This window comes from Pelmatolapia mariae, linkage group LG8, assembly GCF_036321145.2.
Source record: "Pelmatolapia mariae isolate MD_Pm_ZW linkage group LG8, Pm_UMD_F_2, whole genome shotgun sequence".
Classification (NCBI taxonomy): Eukaryota; Metazoa; Chordata; class Actinopteri; order Cichliformes; family Cichlidae; genus Pelmatolapia; species Pelmatolapia mariae.
The window spans coordinates 29,376,426-29,400,010 of NC_086234.1; the positions used below are offsets into that span (position 1 = coordinate 29,376,426).

The 23,585-nt window shown below is 40.7% G+C and overlaps 1 protein-coding gene across 1 annotated transcript; it reads right to left on the bottom strand.

Moving 5' to 3' along the window:
• Window positions 1–723: 723 nt before the first annotated feature.
• Window positions 724–23,582, bottom strand: LOC134633401 (ryanodine receptor 2-like). Its single transcript, XM_063482252.2, has 25 exons — window positions 23,549–23,582; window positions 23,365–23,442; window positions 23,164–23,239; window positions 22,625–22,748; window positions 22,248–22,363; window positions 19,491–19,555; window positions 18,440–18,561; window positions 18,171–18,220; window positions 16,275–16,335; window positions 15,146–15,384; window positions 14,991–15,072; window positions 10,631–10,761; window positions 9,847–9,974; window positions 9,434–9,626; window positions 7,389–7,471; window positions 6,943–7,100; window positions 6,699–6,786; window positions 4,139–4,231; window positions 3,821–3,991; window positions 3,261–3,320; window positions 1,901–2,035; window positions 1,580–1,692; window positions 1,284–1,380; window positions 1,024–1,136; window positions 724–766 (listed from the first exon to the last, which is right to left on the bottom strand). The coding sequence occupies exons 2-25, from the start codon at window positions 23,395–23,397 to the stop codon at window positions 724–726; spliced, it is 2,574 nt and encodes an 857-aa protein (XP_063338322.2). The 5' UTR covers window positions 23,398–23,442; window positions 23,549–23,582.
• Between the last annotated feature and the right edge of the window lie 3 nt (window positions 23,583–23,585).

Here is a 23,585-nt window from a genome sequence, read left to right on the forward strand (position 1 = left end):
ACTTCCAACATTTAAATTCATCATAATTGTTCCATTTCTGTTTCATGGCGACTCTTGGCCTTCCTTTCCTGGGGCGTCCTCATGTGAGCCAGTTTTGTCATGGCATTTTTTTTGTGACTGTACATTCAGAGTTTTAGCAATTTTCCAGACTGACTGATGGGCTGTCGTTTCTCTTTACTTACCGCATTGGTTCTTGCCATATTATAAATTAATGCAGTTGTCAAACAGGGCTGTCAGCTGTGTACCAACCTGACTTCTGCACAACACACCTGATGGTCCCAACCCCATTAAGAAGGCAAGAAACTCCACCAATGAACCCTGACAGGCTCACCTGTGAAATGAAACCATTTCAGGTGACGACATCATGAAGCTCTTTGAGATAGCTGTGCTTGAAGCTGTTGTCCTGTGAGCCGACTATCACACAAGCTGTTAACTCTCAGAAACTTGTCCTCTGATTCAGTCGTGTCTTTGGGTCTGCAGACCTCTTCCTGTCACAGTTTGTTTCTCAGTGCGTTTGATGGTGAAGGAAACTGGACTCACTGACTCTTTGACTTTCTTTGTCAGGACAGACCCACATTTTTAAGTGTTATGATGGTCTGTCTCGCTTCCATTGTTAATGGTCTTTTTCTCACCATTTTTGTAGCAACACACTACTTTCTGCAGTACAGTACTATTTAACTGATGCTCACGAGGGTATGGCACCATAGTGTGTTCAACACTGCTTTATGCAGGAGGGGGGGGTTGGAGGTAGTCCAAGTTGGAACAGCTGTAGGAATTAGTAGCACCAGCTTTCAAGGCTTGATCAACCTCCACTGCTGCAGAACAGCTTTGAATTGTTAACCCATGTTTTTTGGTATAATTCTGAAATGTACATTATTTTTCAGTTTGGGGTAACCTAACCTCTGGCAGCTCACCACTTACCTTTGTACCATTTCAAGCTATTCATTGGACTTTAATGACTTGAACTGCAACAAATAACTAGAAATATTGGGACTTTTAACAGGTAGTGTGTAAAATACACACCATTTTTCTGTTAGGGCTGTTCTGCTGAACAGCTGGATGAGCTGATGCAGGGGATCTATGTGTTTGTGTTTCTGCCCCTCCTCTTCCTCAGATGGCTCCTGTTCACCTGGTTTCTGAAATCAGCACACATTCACAAAGTGCTAAAACTCTGCTATACACTGAAGAAATTACCGCATAATTTGCCTTCAAAACAAGTAAAAATTCCAGAGTAGGTAGAAGAATTCCACTTCATTTATTTTTTTTAAATGAAATGAACTTACAGCGAGGTCTTCTATGAGTTTATCTTCAAAGTAGTGCTCCTCTGTCTCGATCCAGGACTTTTCGTAGCCCTGCAGGAACAAGTTTACAGCCCGGTGCCTAGTATGAGAGAGATACATGGATGACTAATAACTGTTTATCTACCCATCTTCTTAAAGGGCTGCACTGTAGGTGCAACATATATCCACAATCTTTCCTCACTAGCCCGAGGTGTGGCTGTAGATGAGGGTGGGAAAATAATAAAGTGCACAATTTTAAATATTTCTTCTTCATTTTACGTGTGTGTTTGAGAACATACCTTGGCAGGTTATAGAGTGGTGCCATCCTGAAGCAAGCGACCACAGCTCTCTTCCTCTGTTTTGAAAGCAGTTTGTGCCACACAGCCTTCTTACTGTGCTGAGGATGCTCCACCTGAAGACACAAACTGAACCACTCAGTGAACTGGATATTTAGTTGGTGTACCTTACCATCTGGAAGCCATATTATCCTGGAGAAGTATGTGGTCAGCTTTAATAAAGACCAATCAGCTAGTTTAAGAGGACCGTGGGGTACCTTAAAGCTATACTCTCTACGTCGGCACAAAAATGCACAAAATCAACTCAAACTTGAATATATAGACCTGCTCCAGGTGGAAGAGGACATGACCAATATCCAGGATTCTCTCCACAGTCTTCTCTGGGTCAGTAGTATCCTCATAGTGGTTTGGGAGGTCTCTGTACAGAGCCATCTGCCAACGAATTGCTGGGTCCTCTGACTTTGTAAGACACACAGAGGAAATGCATGACTCTATTGGCCTATTCACAAGGTTAAGCACCTTTGTGAATATATATATATATATATAGTACGAACCAACATCTACCATCTCGTTTACATCTGTCTCGACTTTAACAAAACAAAAGCCAAAACACAGAAACAGCACATGTAAAGCTCATGATTCAGTAGCTTGTATAACTACCTTGCTGGCAATAACTTGAATTGGTTGTTTTTTGTATGACTTTATAAGTCTTTAAATCATTGTGGAAGAATTTTGGCCCACCCTTGTTTATAACGTTGCTTCAGTTGATTTAGGTTTGAAGCCATTCATTTATTCACAGCACTCTTAAGGTCCTGCTGCTTTCAGCATTTCAGTCACTCTATAACTTCAGATTCAGTTCTTTTTCCTGCTGGTGTGTTTGGGATCATTGTCCTGTTTCCTGACCCAGTGTGGGTGAAGCTTTAGCTGTCGAGCAGATGGCTTCACATATGACTCTGGAATATACAGTGTATCAAAAATAAATCATACACTTTCAAAAGGCTGTATTTTAAGCTTACACTAAATTTAAAATACATAACTGAATATAAAGTTTTACATACAAAATGTTCAATGTTTATGAATAATCAATGAAATACTTCATCCCATACTTCACTGTAGTCACTGCAGCCACTGCTGTTGTAATGCAATTGTTCCGGGTGAATGGCTGCAGAATTAAAGCACTTTGAAATCGAATGAATCTTTTTGATACAGCCTGTACTCTCCTGTACAGACGAGTTTAGTGATGTTAGTGGGAGAGGGGCTATCTGGAGTGATAGAGTTCCTTCAATCACTTGTTGACAGATTGAATTTCCTATTCTATATCTTTCAGAAAACCTATGATATCACTGTGAAGTAGCCTTATTTATCTTATGGACATAAAGGTTCATCCGTTCATTTAGGTCCTCTTACTCTAGATTTGTGTGAAATTTAAACTGAATCTGAATACTTGACTTTAAATGTTGCGAGTTTGCCCACCGACCATCAAAATCGAATCACTTCATCCTTGTGTCAAAGTAGATGTTTGTGCCAAATTTGAAGAATTTCTCTTAAACCAGTCCTTTGATATTACTTTCACAAGAATAAGATAAACTGACAACAACCTGACACAAAATCTAAGCCCAGAGGCGTAATGTGTAAGTGCACTTTAAGTAACTTGTGACAGTCACAAGCCTGATTCTTTTCTTACCTTTCCTTGTAAATGTAGGTTGTTCCTGATGACCTCTCGAACTTCGTCCTCTGTGTCTTTCTGCAAAAGAATTATTAACTTCGATCAAACAACAGCTATTCTGTGACCTACAAAATGCTATCAAAGATGTCATGAGCAAAAGTATTTATTCAGAAATTTAGCCTTCATGTAAAATTGTACTTTTTAGCTGAAAAGGCAGAGTTATTTTGCTGTTACTAAAGGTTTACCTCAGGAATACCAATACTGCAAATAATTTATTGTTATTGTCGTACACCTCACCCCAACCAGTCATGGTAGATACCGCACCTCCCTGAGCTTGGTCTGCCAAAGGTTTTTCCCTCCCACTGGCACCAAAGCGCTTGTTTAAAGGGGGGTGGTGTGATTGTTGGGTTTTATCTGTTTTCTTTGTATCATTGTAGGGTCATTACAGTATAAAGCGCCTTTAGGCAGTCACTGTGATTTGACTGCCTAAAGGTGTGACACAGAAACACTTAAATGAATCATATCTATTTTTATAATGAAACAGTTCTTTCTGTAATCTGTTAGCACCACTATGCTACCTGAGTGAAGCGGTTCTTAGCCAGTGCGATAAGCTCTTGTTCTCCTGGAGCACAAATGTTGAGTCCCACGGGCAGCAGGCGCTTTAGAGTAGCAACAATCAAACTTGTCTGCATCGAGTATCGATCACCTTTTCTCTTCATCTTCTTCCTCTCCTGGTCTGAAACTATTCCCTGTGGCAAAGTCAAACATTAATCAGGCATAACTTTACACTGTTAGACCTATTAAATAGTTTTAATTAATGCATTTAATTTAATTGTAAAATAAGGTCACTGGTATGCACTTGTCCTCAAATGTGTCCAGCATCTGTGTGTCTGTACCTTTGACATCTTGCACTTGGTGTCAGTGATGAGGAAGGACATGTTGTTAATTTCATTCTGGACCACAAAGTTCTGCTCTTCTCTCTTGAAGTTCTGTAGACAGAAAACAGGACTTTCTTAAATTAAAGCACAGTTGTATTATGTGTTGTACTGTCTTTGAAAAGAAGGCAACTGGACAATATTTTTGGTTTGTAAAGACATTTTACTTCTCACTAAGAGGCTTCTTCAGTTCTAAAAAACTGATGAGAGTCCCAGGTATTTAATACCTATTGGGATTGTGGTCCTGGGGTCAGTGACCCACTGTTAACCATGTGAGTCACCTTGAGTCAAGGTATGAAAAAATTCATGGGTCTAACAAGGTATTCATGGGTGTGAATACCTTGTTAGACTTGCTCCACCCCCACCATGTGAGCTATGCTTGCAACTTGCAGACAGCAACATTTATATATTTAATTACATGAAGGGCCTTTTCCATCCTTGTTTTCAAGTGAGCTCCTGTCATTGATGACACACTTCCTAATTTATAATGTGACTCTACTGATGTCAGATGCCAGCAGCAGTAATATAGTGCATCATATAGCTTTCTATCCAGTGAATTAGCATAAAAGTAGCTTTGATGGTGTTTTTCCTGGAAACTTTAATAAAAGTATAAAATCACTGCTAAACGCTTTAGTCTAACAATAAGTTGGGTTAAGCTTTTAACTCATTACTCATCTTTTTAGGTAAACTCTCCATCAGTTGTTTTCAAACTGAAGAACACATAGATCACGATTGATGGTGTACAGTTAAGCATCTTTTGTCATTTTTCTCCACCAAACTGGATTTTACAGTCAAGATCTAATTGAAGTGTAGACTGTCAGCTTTAATTCAATGGTTAATCAAATTATTGCAAATTAATACACATTTTTAGGAATTACATCAAATTTGATCCACTAGTCCTAATTTTCAGAGACTCAAAAGTAATGGGACAACTGACTGATACACCGATTTAAGGTAAGGATCACCTGTTTGGATTTCTCAAGTGCATGTAACATCATCCAGCCACTGCTATTGAGGGAGAAACTACAGGAAATGTCAGTAAACATGTCCTCATGGATTACTGAATACCTCACAGACAGGCCACAGTATGTGAGACTGGGCAGTGCTCAGTCTAATATGGTGTTGTGCAGTGCAGGAGCTCCGCAAGGAATGATGCTGCCAGCATTCCTGCTCACCTTGTATACCTCAGACTTTCAGTACAACGCCGGGTCATACAATCATCATAAATATTTGGATAATTGCTGTTGGCAGGAGGAGGCGCACAGAACACATATATATAATTTGTAGAATCTTGAAGAAATCTTCTACTTCTGATTGTAAGTAATACTAAAGAGATAGTCATTGGCTTCAGAAGGTACAGCTGAGTGTACTGCACTGTACTGCATTTTGTTAGACTGTGCTGTACTATATTGATCCATTATCCATGGTACTGCATTCTATTGTACTGGGCTATACTGCATTGTATAATAGAAAGCACTTTGAGTGCTGAACTGAGTAGAAAGGAACTAAACAAGTATCACACCATTGAAAATAACTATTTATTGTACTGTAGTGTTTTGCATTGTACTGTACTGTATTTTAGGTTTCATCAAAATGTGCCTGAAGTTTACATGTGATAAATAAGCAAATAAAAAAAGGTATGTTGGCCACTTTAATTGGCCACCTGTTTGGCCACAGTGTCCATGATGCCATCTTTGTCCACCATAGTCAGAAGATCACCTTCATCAAAGTGCACATGGGTAGCTTATCTGCAATCAGTATACTCACCTAAATGTTTCACATTATAACAAACCTCCCGTCCACGATTCAACATGTAGAAAAATAATTCCTCTTACACTTGCATCGACTGTTATGGTTTAAAGCCAAAGCAAAGACTGCTAGCTTAGTTTTCTTCAGTTTCGACAGATTGTGGTAAATGCTTAACTGCAATGTCAATAGATAGATAGCTGCTCTTCTCTTCTGTTTTAGCTTGAAAATGTAATATTAGTTATTTCAGGTTTAATAAATCAGCGATATAAAGATCAATCCCAGCTGACCCTCTTAGGGACATTTTCAGTTATATGTTTTTATGAGCAGCCCGGTGGTTAGCACTGTTGCCTTCCTATGTTTGCATACTCTGGTTTCCTCCTACAGTACAAAGACATGCAGTTAGTGGGTTTAGGTTACCTGGTGATTCTAAACTTATCACAGGTGTAAATGTGAGTGTGAATGATTGTCTACTCGCTGTGTTAGCCCTGTGTCAGATTGGCGCCCTATGGCAGGGGTGTCCATCTCCAGGCCTCGAGGGCCGGTGTCCTGCAGCTTTTAGATGTGTCCTTGATCCAACACAGCTGGTTTAAATGGCTAAATGACCTCCTCAACATGTCTTGAAGTTCTCCAGAGTCCCAGCAATGAACTCAGTTGATTCAGGTGTGTTGGCCCAGGGTGATATCTAAAACCCGCAGGACACCGGCCCTCGAGGCCTGGAGGTCCCCAACCCTGCCCTATGGGATGGATAGATATGTTGCAGTAATTTTCTTACGTGAGACTTGGCCCAGAAGATAAAAACCTCAGCCACCATTCGGAACAGCTCCTCTGCCTCTGGATTGGACTCTTTAAGCCATCTGGCCCTGTCAGTATATCAAAACAGTTAGTGACATGCTGAAACCAATCATTCTTTTTCCAAAACTGCAGCTTCATCTTAGTGACTAAGCTTCTGTATTAGATGGTCTAAATTCACTCCACTCAATGAGCTGAAGGTCACTTGTTCAGTCACAACACTGTACCTGTTGTAGTCAACGAATCGTATGAGGAGAGGGTAGAAGGCGTACAGGTCTCTGACCAGGATAGTAAATTGGTCCATGATGAGGAGCTCTGTCTCTGACATCTCACCCCTCCCCTCTGCCTTGCTATGTTCTTCATCCATCAGCACAACAGCTGCTTTCTAAAGAATACAGTAATAGATTTTTCTATATTAAGCAGCACTGTGTGCTTTAATCTTTGTGACTATTTTATTAAGTAGTAGGAGTGTTTGCATAGGGCACTTTCTCCATTTTAAAAACATACTAATAGATATTTAGTTAAGAAATATATGTAGGTAATTAAATTTCATTTTAAAAAATCAAGAAAGTGTTAGAAAAGACAACAAGCAGTGAATGTGACCTAGTTTTATATTCTGTTAAATGAGTTGCACCACTTCCAGGCAGTATATTATAATAAAGGTGAGACTTACTTTTTTGAGTTTCTCCATCAAGGGCAAGAAGTGGGTCTTTAACAGCTGAGGTTTGGCTTTGCTGATAATTGGCTGGGAGAAGACTTGGGGACATGAACAGAGATGGTGTTAAAACGCAAAATGTGAATGTATGTACATTTGCATACCATATAATGATTAGCAGCAGGCAAAAAGAATGCAACTAACATCAGTTTGAGGATGCTTATGTAAACTGATCCTGAGGAGAGTTTTTATTTATTAACTTTACAAAAAGTGCAGAAAAAAGAAAATGAAAGAAAATGAAACATCCTCTTGCGTGAAATGTAACTTTTGTCTTCCATTGTGTCCTCCTCTTAACACAATTACAAGAACTGCTGTTACTGACTATATTTTCTTTTTAAAAGAGGAAATTGCAAAAAAATTGCAAAAGACTTAAGGGGTTAACTGGAGAGAATAAGCTCATTTCTTTTAAAATAATTGTTTCCTCCAGTGCTGTAGTGTTTTATCAAACAATTAAATGGCAACGCCCAGCATTTGGAGCACCCTCTAATGAGGTGTGTTTAAAAATGCCTGCACACCTAAAACAATGAACACTTCGCCAAACCTAACTAACCTGCCTCTACAAACCAGATTTCATGTCTGATGTCATATTGTTTTATTTTTGCCTTGTGCATCACTGTGAGCTGCAAATATTACGTTCCATTAGCAAATAAACTATCCATCCATCCATCCATCCATCTTCTCCCGGCTACTTGGGGCCAGGTAGCAGCCTAAGCAGAGAAGCCCAGACCTCCCTCTCCCCAGCCACCTTCCTCCAGCTTGTCCGGGGAAACACAAGACGTTCCCAGGCCAGCCAAGAGATAAACTCTCTTCACCATGTCCTGGTTCAGCCCCGGGGCCTCCTCTCAGTGGGACATGCCCAGAATACCTCACCAAAGAGGTACCCATCCTTGTCAGATGCACAACCACCTCAACTGTCTCCTTTTGATGTGGAGAAATAGCGGCTCTACTCTGAGCCGCTCCGAAAAGCCTGAGTTCCTCTCTAAGAAAGATGCAAGCCACCCTTCAGACAAAGCTTATTCCCACCACTTGCATCTGCAATCTCGTTCCTTCTAAAATCAAGAGCTTCGCTTTTACGTTTAGCTCTCTTTCTACCATGGTGGACCAATACAGCATCCACGTCCCTGCAGCTGCAGCACAAGCTTCACTGTGATGTTTCATTCTCTTCGCAGAGCTTTAAAATATATCACTCCCCTGAATGAAAAGAAAAGAAAAACAAAAGAAGAGCTACTAGTTTTAGATTTATGTTGCAGTCACTAGTCAGTTTTAACTCCAACATACACTAAATTGCCAAAAGTATTCAATCTTCCCTCCAAGTCATTGAATTCAGGTGTATACCAATCAAGCAGCTAGGCATGCAGACTGCTTCTACAAACACTGGGTCGATCTTAGGAGTTTAAGGAAGTCCAGCATCATACTGTGATACTGTTCAACAAGTCCACTCGTGAAATTCTCTCTCTTCAACTCTACCACAAAGTGGCTGGACGTGTAAAGTCACAGTATCAGTCAATCGCTACAGACCTCTAGTCTTCATGTTCAAGAGCATTAAGGAACAGTGCCTAGAGAGCTTCATGGAATGGTTTCCATGGCTGAGCATCTGTATCCCAGTCTCACCAAGCACAATGCAAAGTGTCAGACTAGTATATCACCCATGAACTTTAGAGGAGTGGAGACGTGTTCGCTGGAGTGATGAATCACATCTCTCTGGCAATGCAATTGTTGAGTCTGTACTTGTCTGACTGCACTGTGGCAAGTATAAAGTTTGGTGGAGGGGGAGGATTATATTGTGGGGTTGTTTTTCAATTGGGTTCGGCTGTTAATACTTCAGCATATTGAGACATATTGGACAATTTCATGCTCCCATCTTTGGAGACGGCCCCTGTCCAACGTGACCACACATCAGTGCACAAAACCAGGTTCATAAAAACATGGATGAGCGAGTTTGATGAATCTTGTGAATCAGTGAATTTTATTTTAGTGTTCAACATTAGCGAGTTAACATTTACCAGCCAGCCTCTTCATCCAGGCGCCCTCATCTATTCCCAGGTTGTTGTAGATGATCTTGAGAATGTTTCCCAGCAGAGTATTCATGTATTCAGAGGTCACAGAGGTGCAGCAGTTGTTGGCTTTGTCTGGGTCGCTTTCCGGTCCATGTTCCCACCAGTGAGACATGTAGCTGCACAACATCGGCAAGACCACCTACAGCAGTAGAAACAAGGCAAAAATAATGAGCTTTGCAAAGCTTCACAGTCAGATGGGTTTAATCAGCAATGTCTTTTTTTACCCATCTTCAGCTCTGAAATGTTCACTACAGGACAAATATCCACTTATTTTGGTTCCGTGGACAATTTTTCAATGACATGAAGCAAGGAAAGAATATCAAAGGTGATACTGTAGTTATTAATTATTAGAGCGTTACCTCCATAACATGAGGCATCTGCGTGTACTTCATGCCGGACTCTGCTAGCTCTACAATCTCCTCCAAAGACTTCTCCAAATTGGGGATCAGTGAACAAACCTCCCCAACCTGCCCAGGAAGGCCTAGAGCTGAGAGGCGGAAAGAGAAGTGGAATGAAAACAGATTAAACTCAACATAATGTGATTTGATTTGTGATTTTTGACACTGATGAGTTCTCAGACCACACAGCCATCGTTTAGCTTTGGATTAATGTTTTTTTATTCGAAATACACAACTGGAGAATCTGTTAGTCAGACAAATGTAGGACAGACAGCTGCAAAAGTATTCAAACCACTTTGTGGTACTTCCTGTTATAGTAGGTGTCTCCAAGAGATACAAACATCATGTATATACTGCACACTCCAGTTTTTTCATAGTTTACTAAGACATAAGACACTTCTCGAAACCTTCCTCCCTTTCCTCAATCAACCCAGACATGTTTCATGTAATTTTCTGGTTTTACCAAAGAGTTAACATGTGTAAATCAGAGTTAAGAGTGACATGACGGCAGAGTCACAACAAACATTTCTGTTTGTTTCTGAGATGTACAGTAAAAGCTAGTTGGTGCTGTATGTAGTGTAATGTGTATTCATGGTTCCAGTTTTAGTAAAACATAAAGGCTCAAAGAAACATGCAGTCCTGTGACAAAGTACAGCCCTCAGTGCTCGCTGAAATGTCACTCTAAGAAAGTACAGTTACCTCCGGATTTGTATGTTCCATCATTTTCTTCATGTACATGTCTCACCTGCTCTGTCTTTGCTTCCTTTGCTGTTATAGATGGAAAAGCTGTTAAACTTGTTCATGTGAGGCTCAAGAAAGGCAACAGGGAATGCTGCTGCGAAGGCTGCTAAACACTTTCCCATTGCTGGACGTTGTCTGGAAAAGAAACAGAGAGCTCATGATAAGAGTCAAAAACAATTCTTTTTAGGTTATCTAATTATGGTAAAAACAATTTTTTTTCCTTTTCTTTTTTTTGCTTAAGACTGAATAGGGCTGGCTATAAACTGGGACCTGTCAAGTCTGGTGGGCTAGATTAGTTGTTTTGTATATATTGTATATAGATGGCCAAATGAAGCTTTCTGAAGCTCGTATTGAAAAACGGTTCATTACTCTAAGCTTGTCAACACAGTCCTCTTTGGTGACATCTGGTGGCCAAAAATATAGAGCAGCTTGAGTCCACAACTCATAAAGGACGGCTTCATTATGATTCAACTGACAGCTTCTGTTTAATTTCATGTGACAGTTCTGTCTGATATCGAGCTGATATGGTGCTTTGAACATGTGTTTTTTGGGGGGTGAAAAAATTATGTTCGTATGTCTCTCTTAATGATAAATCATTTCTATGAATACACCTTCCTTCTTTAAACATGGAGTGTTCTCCTTATGCTTGTGACTTCTTGATGTTTAAAAATACACTAAAACAGAAACTTATAAGAATATGTTTCTACTGTGAGGTCCCTGCCTCCACCTGATTATGTAATTAACCAGTACACAGGTAGGTTTATATATAATATACTATAACTTCTATAATTATACAGTAAGTATATGTGTTGGAGTCAAGTTGTTAAATGTTGTCATTGTGTTACTTAAATTTGTAAGTGGGCAAGGAAGGCTGTTTATTTGAAGTTGGCTAGGAGACAGGTGAGGAGCATTCAGCTCCAAGAGCCTGGCTCCGACCAGCCTCCCTTGCTAGCAAGTAAAAACCGGTTAAAGCTGTTCGTCTTGCTTCCTTGCTTCGTTAACGGGAATAAGTTTCTAAACCAGCAGGGCCTGTGGAAGCGCAGACCCAACAATATGTATAGTGTATTTCTTATGTACATTTTAGACCTGGGAGCAGAATTGCTGAAGAACTTGTTTTTATTAAGGATTAGGCAGAGGATCCTCACTTCCTGCCTCCAGGAATCCCGCCAACGATTCCTTAGAAACCAGTGAATCAAGTACTGAAGCAGTGACCTGCCAAATGAAGTTTCGGACACCACTGATCAACAGCCTCGGCACAGTGTTTCTGAAGGAGTGTGGTGAAGGAGTGAGTGTGAAGGAGTGGCACTGAGGTGCTCTTCTTTCTTCCCTCAGTATTACTATATCTTTGAATTGATAAAGATAGGATGCACTAGAGCACAGAGGCTTCCCTGCTCAGCAACAGATTTTTATGTATCTTCATTAGTTAAAATGAGTATATGGGAATGCAGAGATGTGAAAAATGCTGGAAGTTACAGTCCATCTGAACTGTGTCTTTTGTTTTCTAAATTCCTCTTGTGTGGCCCCTGAGGGAGGATCAGTTTGGCTTGAGAGACCCTGCCTCTGACATCATAGCTCCAGGGTTAATCGGGTGCACAAACCTGTTCACCACAATACTGTGGCGATTCATAGAGAAGCATTATGATACTCTTTATGCGTACAAGCAGATCTCAGTCAATAAACACATTATCCCACAACTATAGTATGACCGACCCTGCTTTGAATTAAACTAATCTAGTTTCCACAAAGTGTTTCAGAACATTATGGTGGAAACAAGATGGCGTCGGTATGTGTGGCTGCTCGTCTGTCACTGCCAAGTTTGTTCCTGTTTTTATTATTTCTAACTTGTGTGATCCATGAAAGACACACACACTGCATCTTGTCCTGTCATATGGTCTGCCTGTCACTAACTTGGAGATTTGTGACTGTGCACTCTCAGATACTGTGGCGATTCATAGAGAAGCCCATGTGGTTTTACACATACTGCAGTTAAATCTCAGCTGCTGCTCGGCGCTGTCGGGTTATTAACCCCTCCACTGCCGTGCAGTTTTCTGCTGCTTTTAATCAGCTCGGTGGCCCTTCTAACTTTGTCTCCTCTGACACAGAAGAGCTTAATTCCTGGTTTTATTCTTGGTTGGTTTAGGTCTTATTTGTCAGATAGAACCTTCTCTGTCAGCTTACTCAGTTCTGAATCATCTTCTGCTTCCCTGTCATGTGGCGTCCCACAGGGCTCAATTTTAGGGCCACTGCTGTTTTTACTGTATTTATTGCCTCTAGGTTTCATCCTTAGAAGGCATGGGATCTCTTTTCATTGTTTTGCGGATGACTGCCAAATTTATTAGCCACTGAAGCAGAAGGGTGGCATCTCCATACCATTTAACCTCAGTGAGACTTAGTTTTCTCTTGTAATGAAATTAGTTATTTTATTAATTATTTTACTTTTTCTTTTATTTGGCTTGTATTTATTTCTTATGTAATTTTATTATATAGTTCCTATGTACAGCACTTTGTGTCAGCTGTGGTTGTTTTAAAGTGCTTTATAAATAAAGGTAATGATGATGATGATTACGGATGGCTTTCATCAGTCCAGCCATGATCTGATCAGAATACCATTATGACTTATGACTTGTTCTTATCCATGTATCTTAATGCTGCTTAGCCAGCAATGTTCTGTTGAAAACTTCAGGAAAAGTGATGTCTTGATGCATGCTCAATCATCAAGGTAAGGAAATCCCAAAAAGTTGATTCTGCTCATCTGGACGTTTTCAGTGGGAGAAATGTTTCGTCACTTATCCAAGTGACTTCTTCAGTCACTTCTGACTGCAGGTTCCCCTTGTTAGATATTCCCCTTTAGGGATTTCTAAAAGGGGAACAATGTCTGCATGACGCACTGTAGAGATGGTGTCTGTCTCTGAATCCAAACTGAGAGCTGGTTCTACCGAAGAGGGGCCCGAAACCTGAACCCTCTGCCTCCCATTCTACTTTTAAATGCTGTAGGAACAACAAGTGAGCCTGCAGTCTGAGAGTTCTAGTTCTATTGGGATGATACTGTGTTATGAGGCCTTTAAAATATGATGGTGCCTGATTATTCAAGACCTTGTATGTGATGAGGAGGACTTTAAAATTGATTTTGGATTTAACAACTGGATTTAATTTAAGAGAAGCCAGTACAGGAGTGGTGTGATAACACTCTCAGCTTTATTAAAAAGGCTCATAAACGCCTGTATTTTCTGAGGAAGCTGAAGGGAGCGGGGCTGAACTCCACCATCCCCAGTTCTGTCTACAGGTGTGTGGTGGAGAGCACAATGACTGCCTGGATTACTGTCTGGCCCTGCAGCTGCACCATAGAGAAGAGAAGCAGACACTGCAGTGAGCGGTTAAGACTGCACACAGGGCTATTGGATGTACCTTCCCACTGAGACATTTACGCCAGCAGATGCAACGACAGAGCAACTTGCATCACGAGACACCGTACTCCGCCCATCCTACACATGGACTGTTTTTCGCCCTCCCTTCAGATCCACCAGTCTGAAGATGAGTTGTTTTCCAGATATATGAGTCTGATGAACTGTGCCAAACTGCCACACCTCTGAATATACAGTCTACATTCTGCACTTTGAATTGACTTATTGACTCAGCCATTATTACTTAATAGGTCATTTATTTATTTAATAGGTTTTATATTTATTATTAGCAGCACCATAAATCTGCCTCAGCAATGGAGGTGTGGAACGTGGTCCATTCAGACTTAATATCCCAACCACCCTCAGGATGCTGTTGAAGTTCTGCCGGACATAGAAGTTGAAGATGTCACGAAACGGGGCCTCTGCCATACATTCCCAGTGCGTGCTCCTTATCCGTTTGGGCACGCCAGGCCTCTCCAACTTAATCCCCCACCACCATATCCAATTCAGCACCTGGTGGTATCAGCTGACAGATCTGCTCCTGAGTGTCCAAGACATACAGCCACCAATCCTACATCCTACAACCCATATCTCAACCCGAAGGTGCAGGGAAACAATCCGTTCATCAACCATGGAAAACTCCAAAGTGCTGAGTTCTTGTTTTTACCTTACATACTGTATTTATGTTTGCTTGTTTCAATAAATCTCTAAATAATAGGAATATAAATAAAATAAAAACAACAGAAAAGTGCTCAAGACTTTCATAGGACTGTATTTCTTCTTCATTTTACATAATAATTCTTTTTTTGAATATTCCTGAATCAAGCATATTTGATCATTTCCAGGTTTACATGAAACCAGGACAGATTCTCAATGTGGTCTCATTCTTCTGAACTCTACTGTATCCGACGTGAAACACATTTTTACTAAATCTATCACACGTGGACCATGGATGTTTCCTACCTCTCAACATAGATACTTTTGTTGGTTCCCAGAAGGAAGAGGCTGTTAAGGATTCTGTAGCAGGAAACCTGGACATCACCCACTGAGGCAAGAGAGACAAAATTTGTAGGTAAACTGACATCATCGTCCAGATGAAAGGTGAAGTTTTCACTTACAAATGAGGTCTTCTCCAAACATGTTCTGTCCGATGTGTTCAAACAGTGAGGAGAGGACGGGGAGCAGGGCGAAGGTGGTGTAGTTGATGATCTGAGTCGCTCCTCGTGGTTGGTCCCTGCTGTGAGTGAACTGACCGAGCTTCAGGTTCTCCTGAGTCTTCTCCAGATCCTTCGCTGCGCTGTCGAAGTATGACCGTAAAGCCGCCTTCACTGACTCCAGGCCCGTCTTCATCACTGTCCTGATAGAGTTACATTAATATCTTGACAAGAGATGTTCTTTTTTCAAACAGGAAAAAAGCACTTTGAGAAAATATGGGCACATTCAACCAGTCTGATAACTAAGGGGCAATTTTACCAGTATTTGCTAGTAAATATTATTCATTCAACGCTGTCAGGATTTTACTGAGTTTCCAACTAAATAGTGCTGACGATTATTTTTGTGAGAGGCCTCGTTAAACTTTGCTTCTAAAAGTACAAAACATTTAGAGAGGGGAGTCACACAATGAAACACATAATTATCTGAGGTAAGAATTCACTGTGATAGCCGCACATAATGATGATCCTTTATCAGTCTGAATTTTCATGATGTTTCCAGACAGAAACACATCCATCAAACCTGTGCTTATAGTTATACTGTGCTATTTCCTTAGATTCTTTTTAATCTTTTTAATCTTGTTATTTCATCCAGCTATAATTTATGGGAAATTATCACTTGCATTGAGAACTAAACTTTGTAGTCTAGGCTTACTTATGTAAGAGTTTGTATTTTATGGCATTCATTGACTCGGATTTCTGTCCCACACCTGTTAACTAAACTTTGGTCTCCTGGCTGATACACTAGTTTGTCATTACGTCTCTGCCCTTCAAACGCAGACTTTACCACTGTTTAAAAGAGGACTGCTATCTCTTGACAGCTAATATTGCAGCTTATATTAACGACTACCACACTCAGTGTAGTTCATACTGCTTTGGGATAAAGTCACTGGTACTTATTTTGCAAAATCTGCGTTGATTCATGTTAATTTTTCTGTATTTGTTCTTTTGCTTTATTCATTTATGTTTTTCCATAGAAAGCTGAAAGCATTCCCGTCATTCATCGTTATGAGGTCACAACTGATCACATTTTTACCTGGCATCCAGGCTTTGTCCCAGTATCTGCAGACAGTTGACAATGGAAGTGGCATTGTTCCCTGGTGAGCAGAGAGAATTAGCTGTGAAACTGCAAACTCACATCACGGAGCACAAAGTATTTAGGCTTCACACAGTATCTGTCTTGAATGTGAAATGTTTAGCACAAAACCACACTTACACAACAACTGTTATGTTATGTTGAGGAAAATGATGTTCCTTGGAAAAACAATAAATAAACAATTATAAAATAAAGTTTATGTTAAGTGGAAATGTTACACTTACTACTTTTACCCTGTCATCAGTGGCTGATAGCAAAAGCCATTAAATATCAGCATAATTGATATTCTAACAGCTTTTGCTTTACATGCAACTAATAATTATCTTTCATTTTTGACAATATGTTTCTTTCCTAAAGTGCCCATTTTTGAGTCTGAAGAAGTGGAACATCTTTTTCCTGTGAGGACACAGTGATGAGGATTTATACACCCACAATACCATGCATGCACACACACTTAGGGATGCCACGACAACTCATACTTTGCTACCAAGTCACTGGTAGAAAAACTAGACAGTATTGGTATTTTGCATTGGAGGAAAGAAAAGTCTGTTCAGTCTGTCACTGTATGTGTGAGTGGTATCATATTTATCATATATCAAAAGTATACAGGCTAAAACTTTCTGGTATCGTGACATCCCTGCAGACACCTGCACCAATTACAAGTTAGCTTATGAAGCTCCCGTCTGATATATTCCAGGAGGAACGTAGAAGTGCCATGTATCAAAATACAGTCAGTCAGAAAAAATTTTCCATAGGACTCCATGCAGTCCTGTATAAAACTGAGTACACAAGTAATAATTCAACAGGAATTAACAGGGAAAGTAGTAGCCAGATGTCCTTCAAATGCACTTCAATTATTGCCAATTAGCAAATGTGACCCTTTTTTTGAAGTTTGCTCTTCTGGATCACTGATGTGTTAACATCAGGCCATAATCTTCCCAGGAGTGGGCATGCCAGAAAATGCACCTTAAAGTCAGACTGTACAATGCTCAGAGGAATTGCTGAAAAGTCATAAGCTACAACTCAGACTGATCATCTCAGTTAACATGTTAAATATTACCTTTCATGACAGCACAGTTAGAAATAGATTGAACAAGGAGTAAGCCTCCTCTCTTTAAAGAGACCATGACAACATGTTTTAGGTTTAGGTAAAGTTCAGTCTGAACAAAGAATACAAAGAACAAAGACGTCACAAGACTTCTGGGATTGGTGATGGGCGTGTATTGCAGCCACAGGAGCTGGGCACCTCGCAGTCACTGAACTGACAATGAACCTCTCTGCATATCTAAGTATTCTGGACTCATATGTGAAGCCTTTGGTCTGACTGCTAAAGCTTGGCCCAAAAATACAACAGAATTGCTGAAAAGAAAATAATCAAGATGCCAAACATGAACCCAACTGAAATCCTGTGGCAAGATCTTGAGACAGCTGTTCATGAATAAATACCTGCAAATCTTAAAGAACTGACACAACATTGTAAAGGAGACAGGGCCAGAACTCTTTCACAACAACATAAGAGACTGAAAAACTCATATAGAAAACCAAAACTACAGCAATGCTGCTAAAGGTGTTTTTCCAATTAACCAATCATGGGGTGTACTTAGTTTTTCACAAGGCTGCATAGTGAAAATAAACTCTTGCAAATGTTTCCACTATTCAAAAAGTCTAAATGTGTTGGTAACATGCCAGGATAAACCACAACGTGCCATCAAAAACAGGGAAACAGACAGCAAGCTAATAAACACAGTTGCAGTTTTCCATCTTTTAAGAAAATTGGCTTAAAAATCAAATATTTTATCTTTAGGGAGTTAACTCGAATGTTTACACTGTCCTTACCAAACAAGGATATCCTATGTCTGACAAGAACTCCCAGTTTGCAGAAAAGACTGAAAAGATTTAATGGAAGATGAGAAGAAGAGGCAGAATGGAAGAGGAGGAAGACAAAAGAGGAAGACAAAAGTGTGAGGCAATCAAATGAGAGGAACAGAGGAAAGAGCCCATAGGACCAGACATTCAATATTTAGGCAATAAGACATTCTCAAGTTTTATTCCTTTCAACAATGTGCCTGACTTTTTACTGTTGTTGTAATGCTGGCCACGCTCACCTGGTCACCATTTCCTTCTCCTTGTTAGAGGCATGGCCACCACTGCTGATGGGGTGGATGGCCGTGGACAAGAAGTACAGCCTGTGGTTTTTAAAGTACTGATCCACCAACGGCAGGACGACCTGGGAGTGAGACATGAAGCCTCAGAGCTTGTCGATCATATTGATTTCAGTCTTCAGAAACTTTTTGGGTCAGTTTTAATAAAATACATAACTTTCTATACACGGAACACTTTGAGCATTATCGGGTGCCAAATTAAGTGGAGATATCATCTGAACTTCAGGAGCGGGACCACTCCTCCTTCACGCCCCCTCTGGCCTCAGGCTATAAAAACCCCCCTTCTCCAATACCTGCTGTTCTCATTTTCATGCCCCACCCTGCCCCCCTTTTCTTTTCTTTCCTCTCCTCTCCTCTTCTCCTCTCCTCTCTTCCTTTCCTCCATTTATTTCTCGTTAGTACATGGGGATCTGCCCGGCCCGAGAGCCGTCGCCCTTCCCCTTCAAGGCCTTCCCCAAACCGCAGCACTATTCACACTTCCTCATCCCTCATCGCCCATCGTTACCAAGGATGTGGTCCCTGCTAGTGAAATATTCTTTTTTAGAGTTAATTATTAGCACACTTTTCAGTAAATTACCTGCCACAAATTTAGTAACTCGTGATTTTTATGTTCGTTGCTCTTCCCCTAAAATTCTGCACTACAGATGCAACGAGGACATCATCAAAAACTGTGTCCATGCCTTCACTGTCCTGTCACTGTGCCTCTTTAGCTAACCATTATAGAGGATTTTCAACAGGCACAAACCAGGAAAAGCCTGAAATTTACACATTTTGCTTTGAGGTATGTGGAACGCACAGAGTCAGTCAAATGCTTATTCTGCTCTGTGTCAATTTGGAAGAAGAAATCATAATTATTTGCAGTTTTAGTCAAGCTGATAACTTCATTTTGAATTCTGTTGCTGATTACAAAAAACTAAATCTAATATATAAACTTGATAAAACAAAACAACAAAAATAAGTCAAAAAATGTGTAGCAAAAAAAAAGTTTCATCACCTTTCCAAAGAACTTGATCTGCTGCTCATGAGGAATCTTCTCTCCCTTTGGTCGTGTTCCCACATCTACAACAGACAATACAGTGAGTATGGGCTGATGAAGTTAAGTTGTGGAAAATATAAAAACATAATTGTTTTATGCAAACAGTTCACTAAATAATAATATTTTTCTTATTTTTTTACATTTGCATTATCTTGCATAGTATTTGAAATTCCTCTGAGCCATAGAAAAAGGCTCAACTCTACTGTGCGAGCTGCCACAGCTGTGTAGCCATGAGCTTGAAATCTGAGGGACTAACAGGACTCGACTGGTATTTAAGATGTTCTTTTCTATGCTTACTTTACTTACACATGAACACATTCATTAAGTGCTATCCTTACTACACTTTAACCCTTTTCTGTAGCACACACATGCAAACTGATGGGTGGATTTGGGGTTCAGTATTAGGGACACTTTAAAATAAGAACTGGAGGAGAGAAGTAGACAAGCCGCTCTACCTCTGAGCCACACAGAGGTGTTTCTAGAATTTTTACCACTGGGTCGCACAAGGAGTCCAATGAACAGTCAGGTAACAGGGCACAAGAGAAATCTGAGAATTCTATAATCATGTTATGAATTAAATTCAGAAATGAACACTAAACCAATTTCTTCAACTGGTTCAGCAGGTTTAGTTCACAGTCCAGTGGTGCCTCATCCACACAACCTCACTACCTTCTGTGATTTTGCCTTTCTACCATTCTTCCCTCCAAGTGAACTCTGAAGATCTGATCCCCACACATCTGACAAACATCCCCAGCTTGACTGTGACTTCTTTTGGACAACAGCTTGAGAAACTACACCAAACAATGTACTGATGCATGTGCAATCATCCATGTAAAGTTGATTTTGTTCATCTGGACGTTTTCAGAGGGAGAAAAATTCCATCCAAGTGACTTCGTCAGGTTCAACTTACTGCAGGTTTCCCAACCTTTTAAACAGTAGATTTGCATAATGACTGACACTAGCACCACTGACTAACAATGGGTTGTGAGGTCAGTTTCATGGTCATTAATATGCAAATGATCAATGACCATGAGTACCATTCACTGAGAGTTGGAGAATGGCTGCAATCACAGCATTGTAAGATGGTGACAGATGTACCCTTAGGCTTCCTCCTAGATTCAGAGATGGTCTTTCCTTTTTGTAAATGGCCTCCTCGACCTCCCTGGAGGAACACTGGTTTGGGCAGGGCAGATAAACCAATGGTCTCGTATAAGGTTACGTCTCTCTTTAGTTGTGTTCCAGCCACTGAAGCAGTGGAGGTAGTTTGTAAGAGATTGAGCCCAACCTCAGCAACAGGGTCACTCTCAGCACCAACCAAGTGTGTTTGCTTTTGGAACTGTGTCTTCATTCCACCCATTTCATATGCAAGAGTCAGTACTACAGGCAGAAACATGGGTGTGCCATGGGTTCCCCTGTTTCACCCGTTGTGACCAACTTTTATATGGAAGAAGTGGAAAAGAGGGCTTTGCTATCCTACCCTGGAACACCACCAAGTCATTGGTTCAGGTCTGTGGATGACACCTGGGTGAAAATCAAATCTCAGGATGTACCACAGTCCACTCAAGTTCACCAGGGAGGATATGAAAAGTGGCAGGTTAGCCTTCTTAGACTGTGAGATTTCCATCAGTAATGGGGGACATCTAAAAGCTGACGTGTACCGTAAACCTACACATACGGATCAGTATCTAAGGTTTGACTCTCATCATTCACTGGAGCACAAACTGGGCATCATCAGGACGCTACAACACAGAGCGAACACCATCCCCACTGACACAGCGGCCAGGGAGGCAGAAGAACAGCAAGAAGGCCCTGAGTAAATGTGGTTATCCCAGCTGGGAAAGAACTTGCTCCAGTTGATCCAGGAGAGAAGGACAACTGCTGCCTAAGGCGAAAACCTTTAGTGAGTCCTCAGGTGTCAGGAGTATCGGAACAGCTGAGATGCATTTTTTCTAAACACAGACTCTCTGTGGCTTTTAAATCCCAAAAGACGCTGCACCAAAAATTGTTCCACCCCAAAGATCGGGTCCCCCGACACAAACAGAGTAACATAGTGTACGCTGTTAAGTGCCAGGAGGATTGCCGGGGAAACAAAACAACCTCTGGATAAGCAGATGGTACAACACAGAAGAGCTAACTCGTCAGGCCAGGACTCTGCAGTCTATTCACACCTACAGGCCAGTGGACACTCTTTCTATGATGAGGATGTACACATCCTGGACAGGGAGGAAAAATAAAGAGAAATTTTCAGCATACCACCGTCTTGTCATGTCCACTGTCTTATAGATTACTTACTACCTTACAAACAGGTTGCAACTCTGTCTGCATACAAAACCCAGCCCAACATCTAACCAGGTAAAAACTCCAAATAAAAAAGTGTCATATTGCTCTATCAGTGCTATAACAACACCATGCCTTCACGTTTCCTAGTGTGAAAAACAAAAGAGAAAAACCTGGGAATGTCTCAGAGCAAGACCCCAAGACTGTTTTAGCCTCCAGTGACAATTTAGTATCTAAAAAGAGAGCTACTTCCACAACCTTCATCAAAGCATTGTACTTGGCAAAATATGCAAAAAACAAAAAACGTTCCTGCTAAAAGAGGAAACGACAAACTTGTTCCACCAAATGAGGCAAAAGTATCATGGTTGTTGTATCATGGACAACAACCAGGTTGGTGATGTAAACAAGTGGCTCTTACAGGCATGAGAAGATTCTTACCAAACTCCATCATGTGTTGGTGTGCCTGGTCCACATAGGTGATGATCTGCTGGAGAAAGGTGTAGGCAAATCGTTTCTCTATGGCAGGAGTGTCTAGCTCCTGTGACTGCACACCTCTGGAATCAGCACAAAGGATATTCTCCTTTTATTTGCATTTCTCAACTTTGTTTTAAATGTGTTGTACACTGCCTTTGTTAAGTTAAATCAAATCCACACTGCAGCGCTGGACTACACACACTAATGTTGTATTTTCTGAGTTAGACGTTTTAGAAAAATTGAACTTTTATGGATTTGACCTTCTAATCTGAAAACAAACGCCAAAGACAAACTGTTATGCACCCATGCATGTTAAAAATGTCAGATATAGTTGGACCAACCTGGACACAATGTAACCATTGATTTGGAGGAACTTAAGGATATCTTGTGCTTTTTCTCTGTCTTTGGATTTTTCTTTGGCAGTCAATGTGTCGTAAGGAACCATCAGTGGGTGGTTTCCTCCACCTGGAACAGAGCAGCAGGGTGGAGAAGAAAGATAACAGGCTGTGGCAACACTATGTGACATCTTAACATCTACCAGGCGACTGGTGGTCCATCACAACTTTGAGACCGAATTTTCATCTATTCAAAACACCAAAATGGACAAGCTTCTAACAGAAAAACTGCCAAAATGATTGTATGGCACTTCAGTTAATATGCAACAAAAATCAAAGGGTTGGGTAAAGTTGCTATAACAGCAACTGTAAAGCAGACGTATGGGGAAATGGTATTGATCTTCTAAATACCGCTTCGCAGACTTCCATCTGATTTATTTTTACAGGCTATGCATAAAAAAGAAGTCAAGCTTTCTGTGTTATCTGTTTGTGATGGCAGAGAAACGAGGAAAACCCTGTTTGTGTGTTTGCTGTGTGAGATTTACCTCTGGCTTCCAGCTCCACTTTCTTTTTCCTGGCCCAGATATTATGATAATTCTCTGCAAGCAGCTCTGCCATTGACTGGAGAAGTTAATATTTGACATGTGACTCTTTTACACTGCGCTGATCAATTCATCCATCAATCAATCTGCATTATCAGCTCCCAATCTGGCTTTGCATGCATTGTGTTCTTGTGAGTAATTTACCTGCAAGTCTCTGGACAATGTCACATTACTCATATCAGTGGGTCTTGGACTGAAAGCTGAAGCTCCTTCAAAAGAAAGCTGTTGGAGATTGAACACACAGCATTATATATGATGTCACCTTTCCCTCTGATCCATAATGAGTACCTCGGGAACAAATGTAAGAATAGCTGGTGTTCATATACACCTGACTGGCCTGTGATATCCTTCTGGGCTTGTTGTGA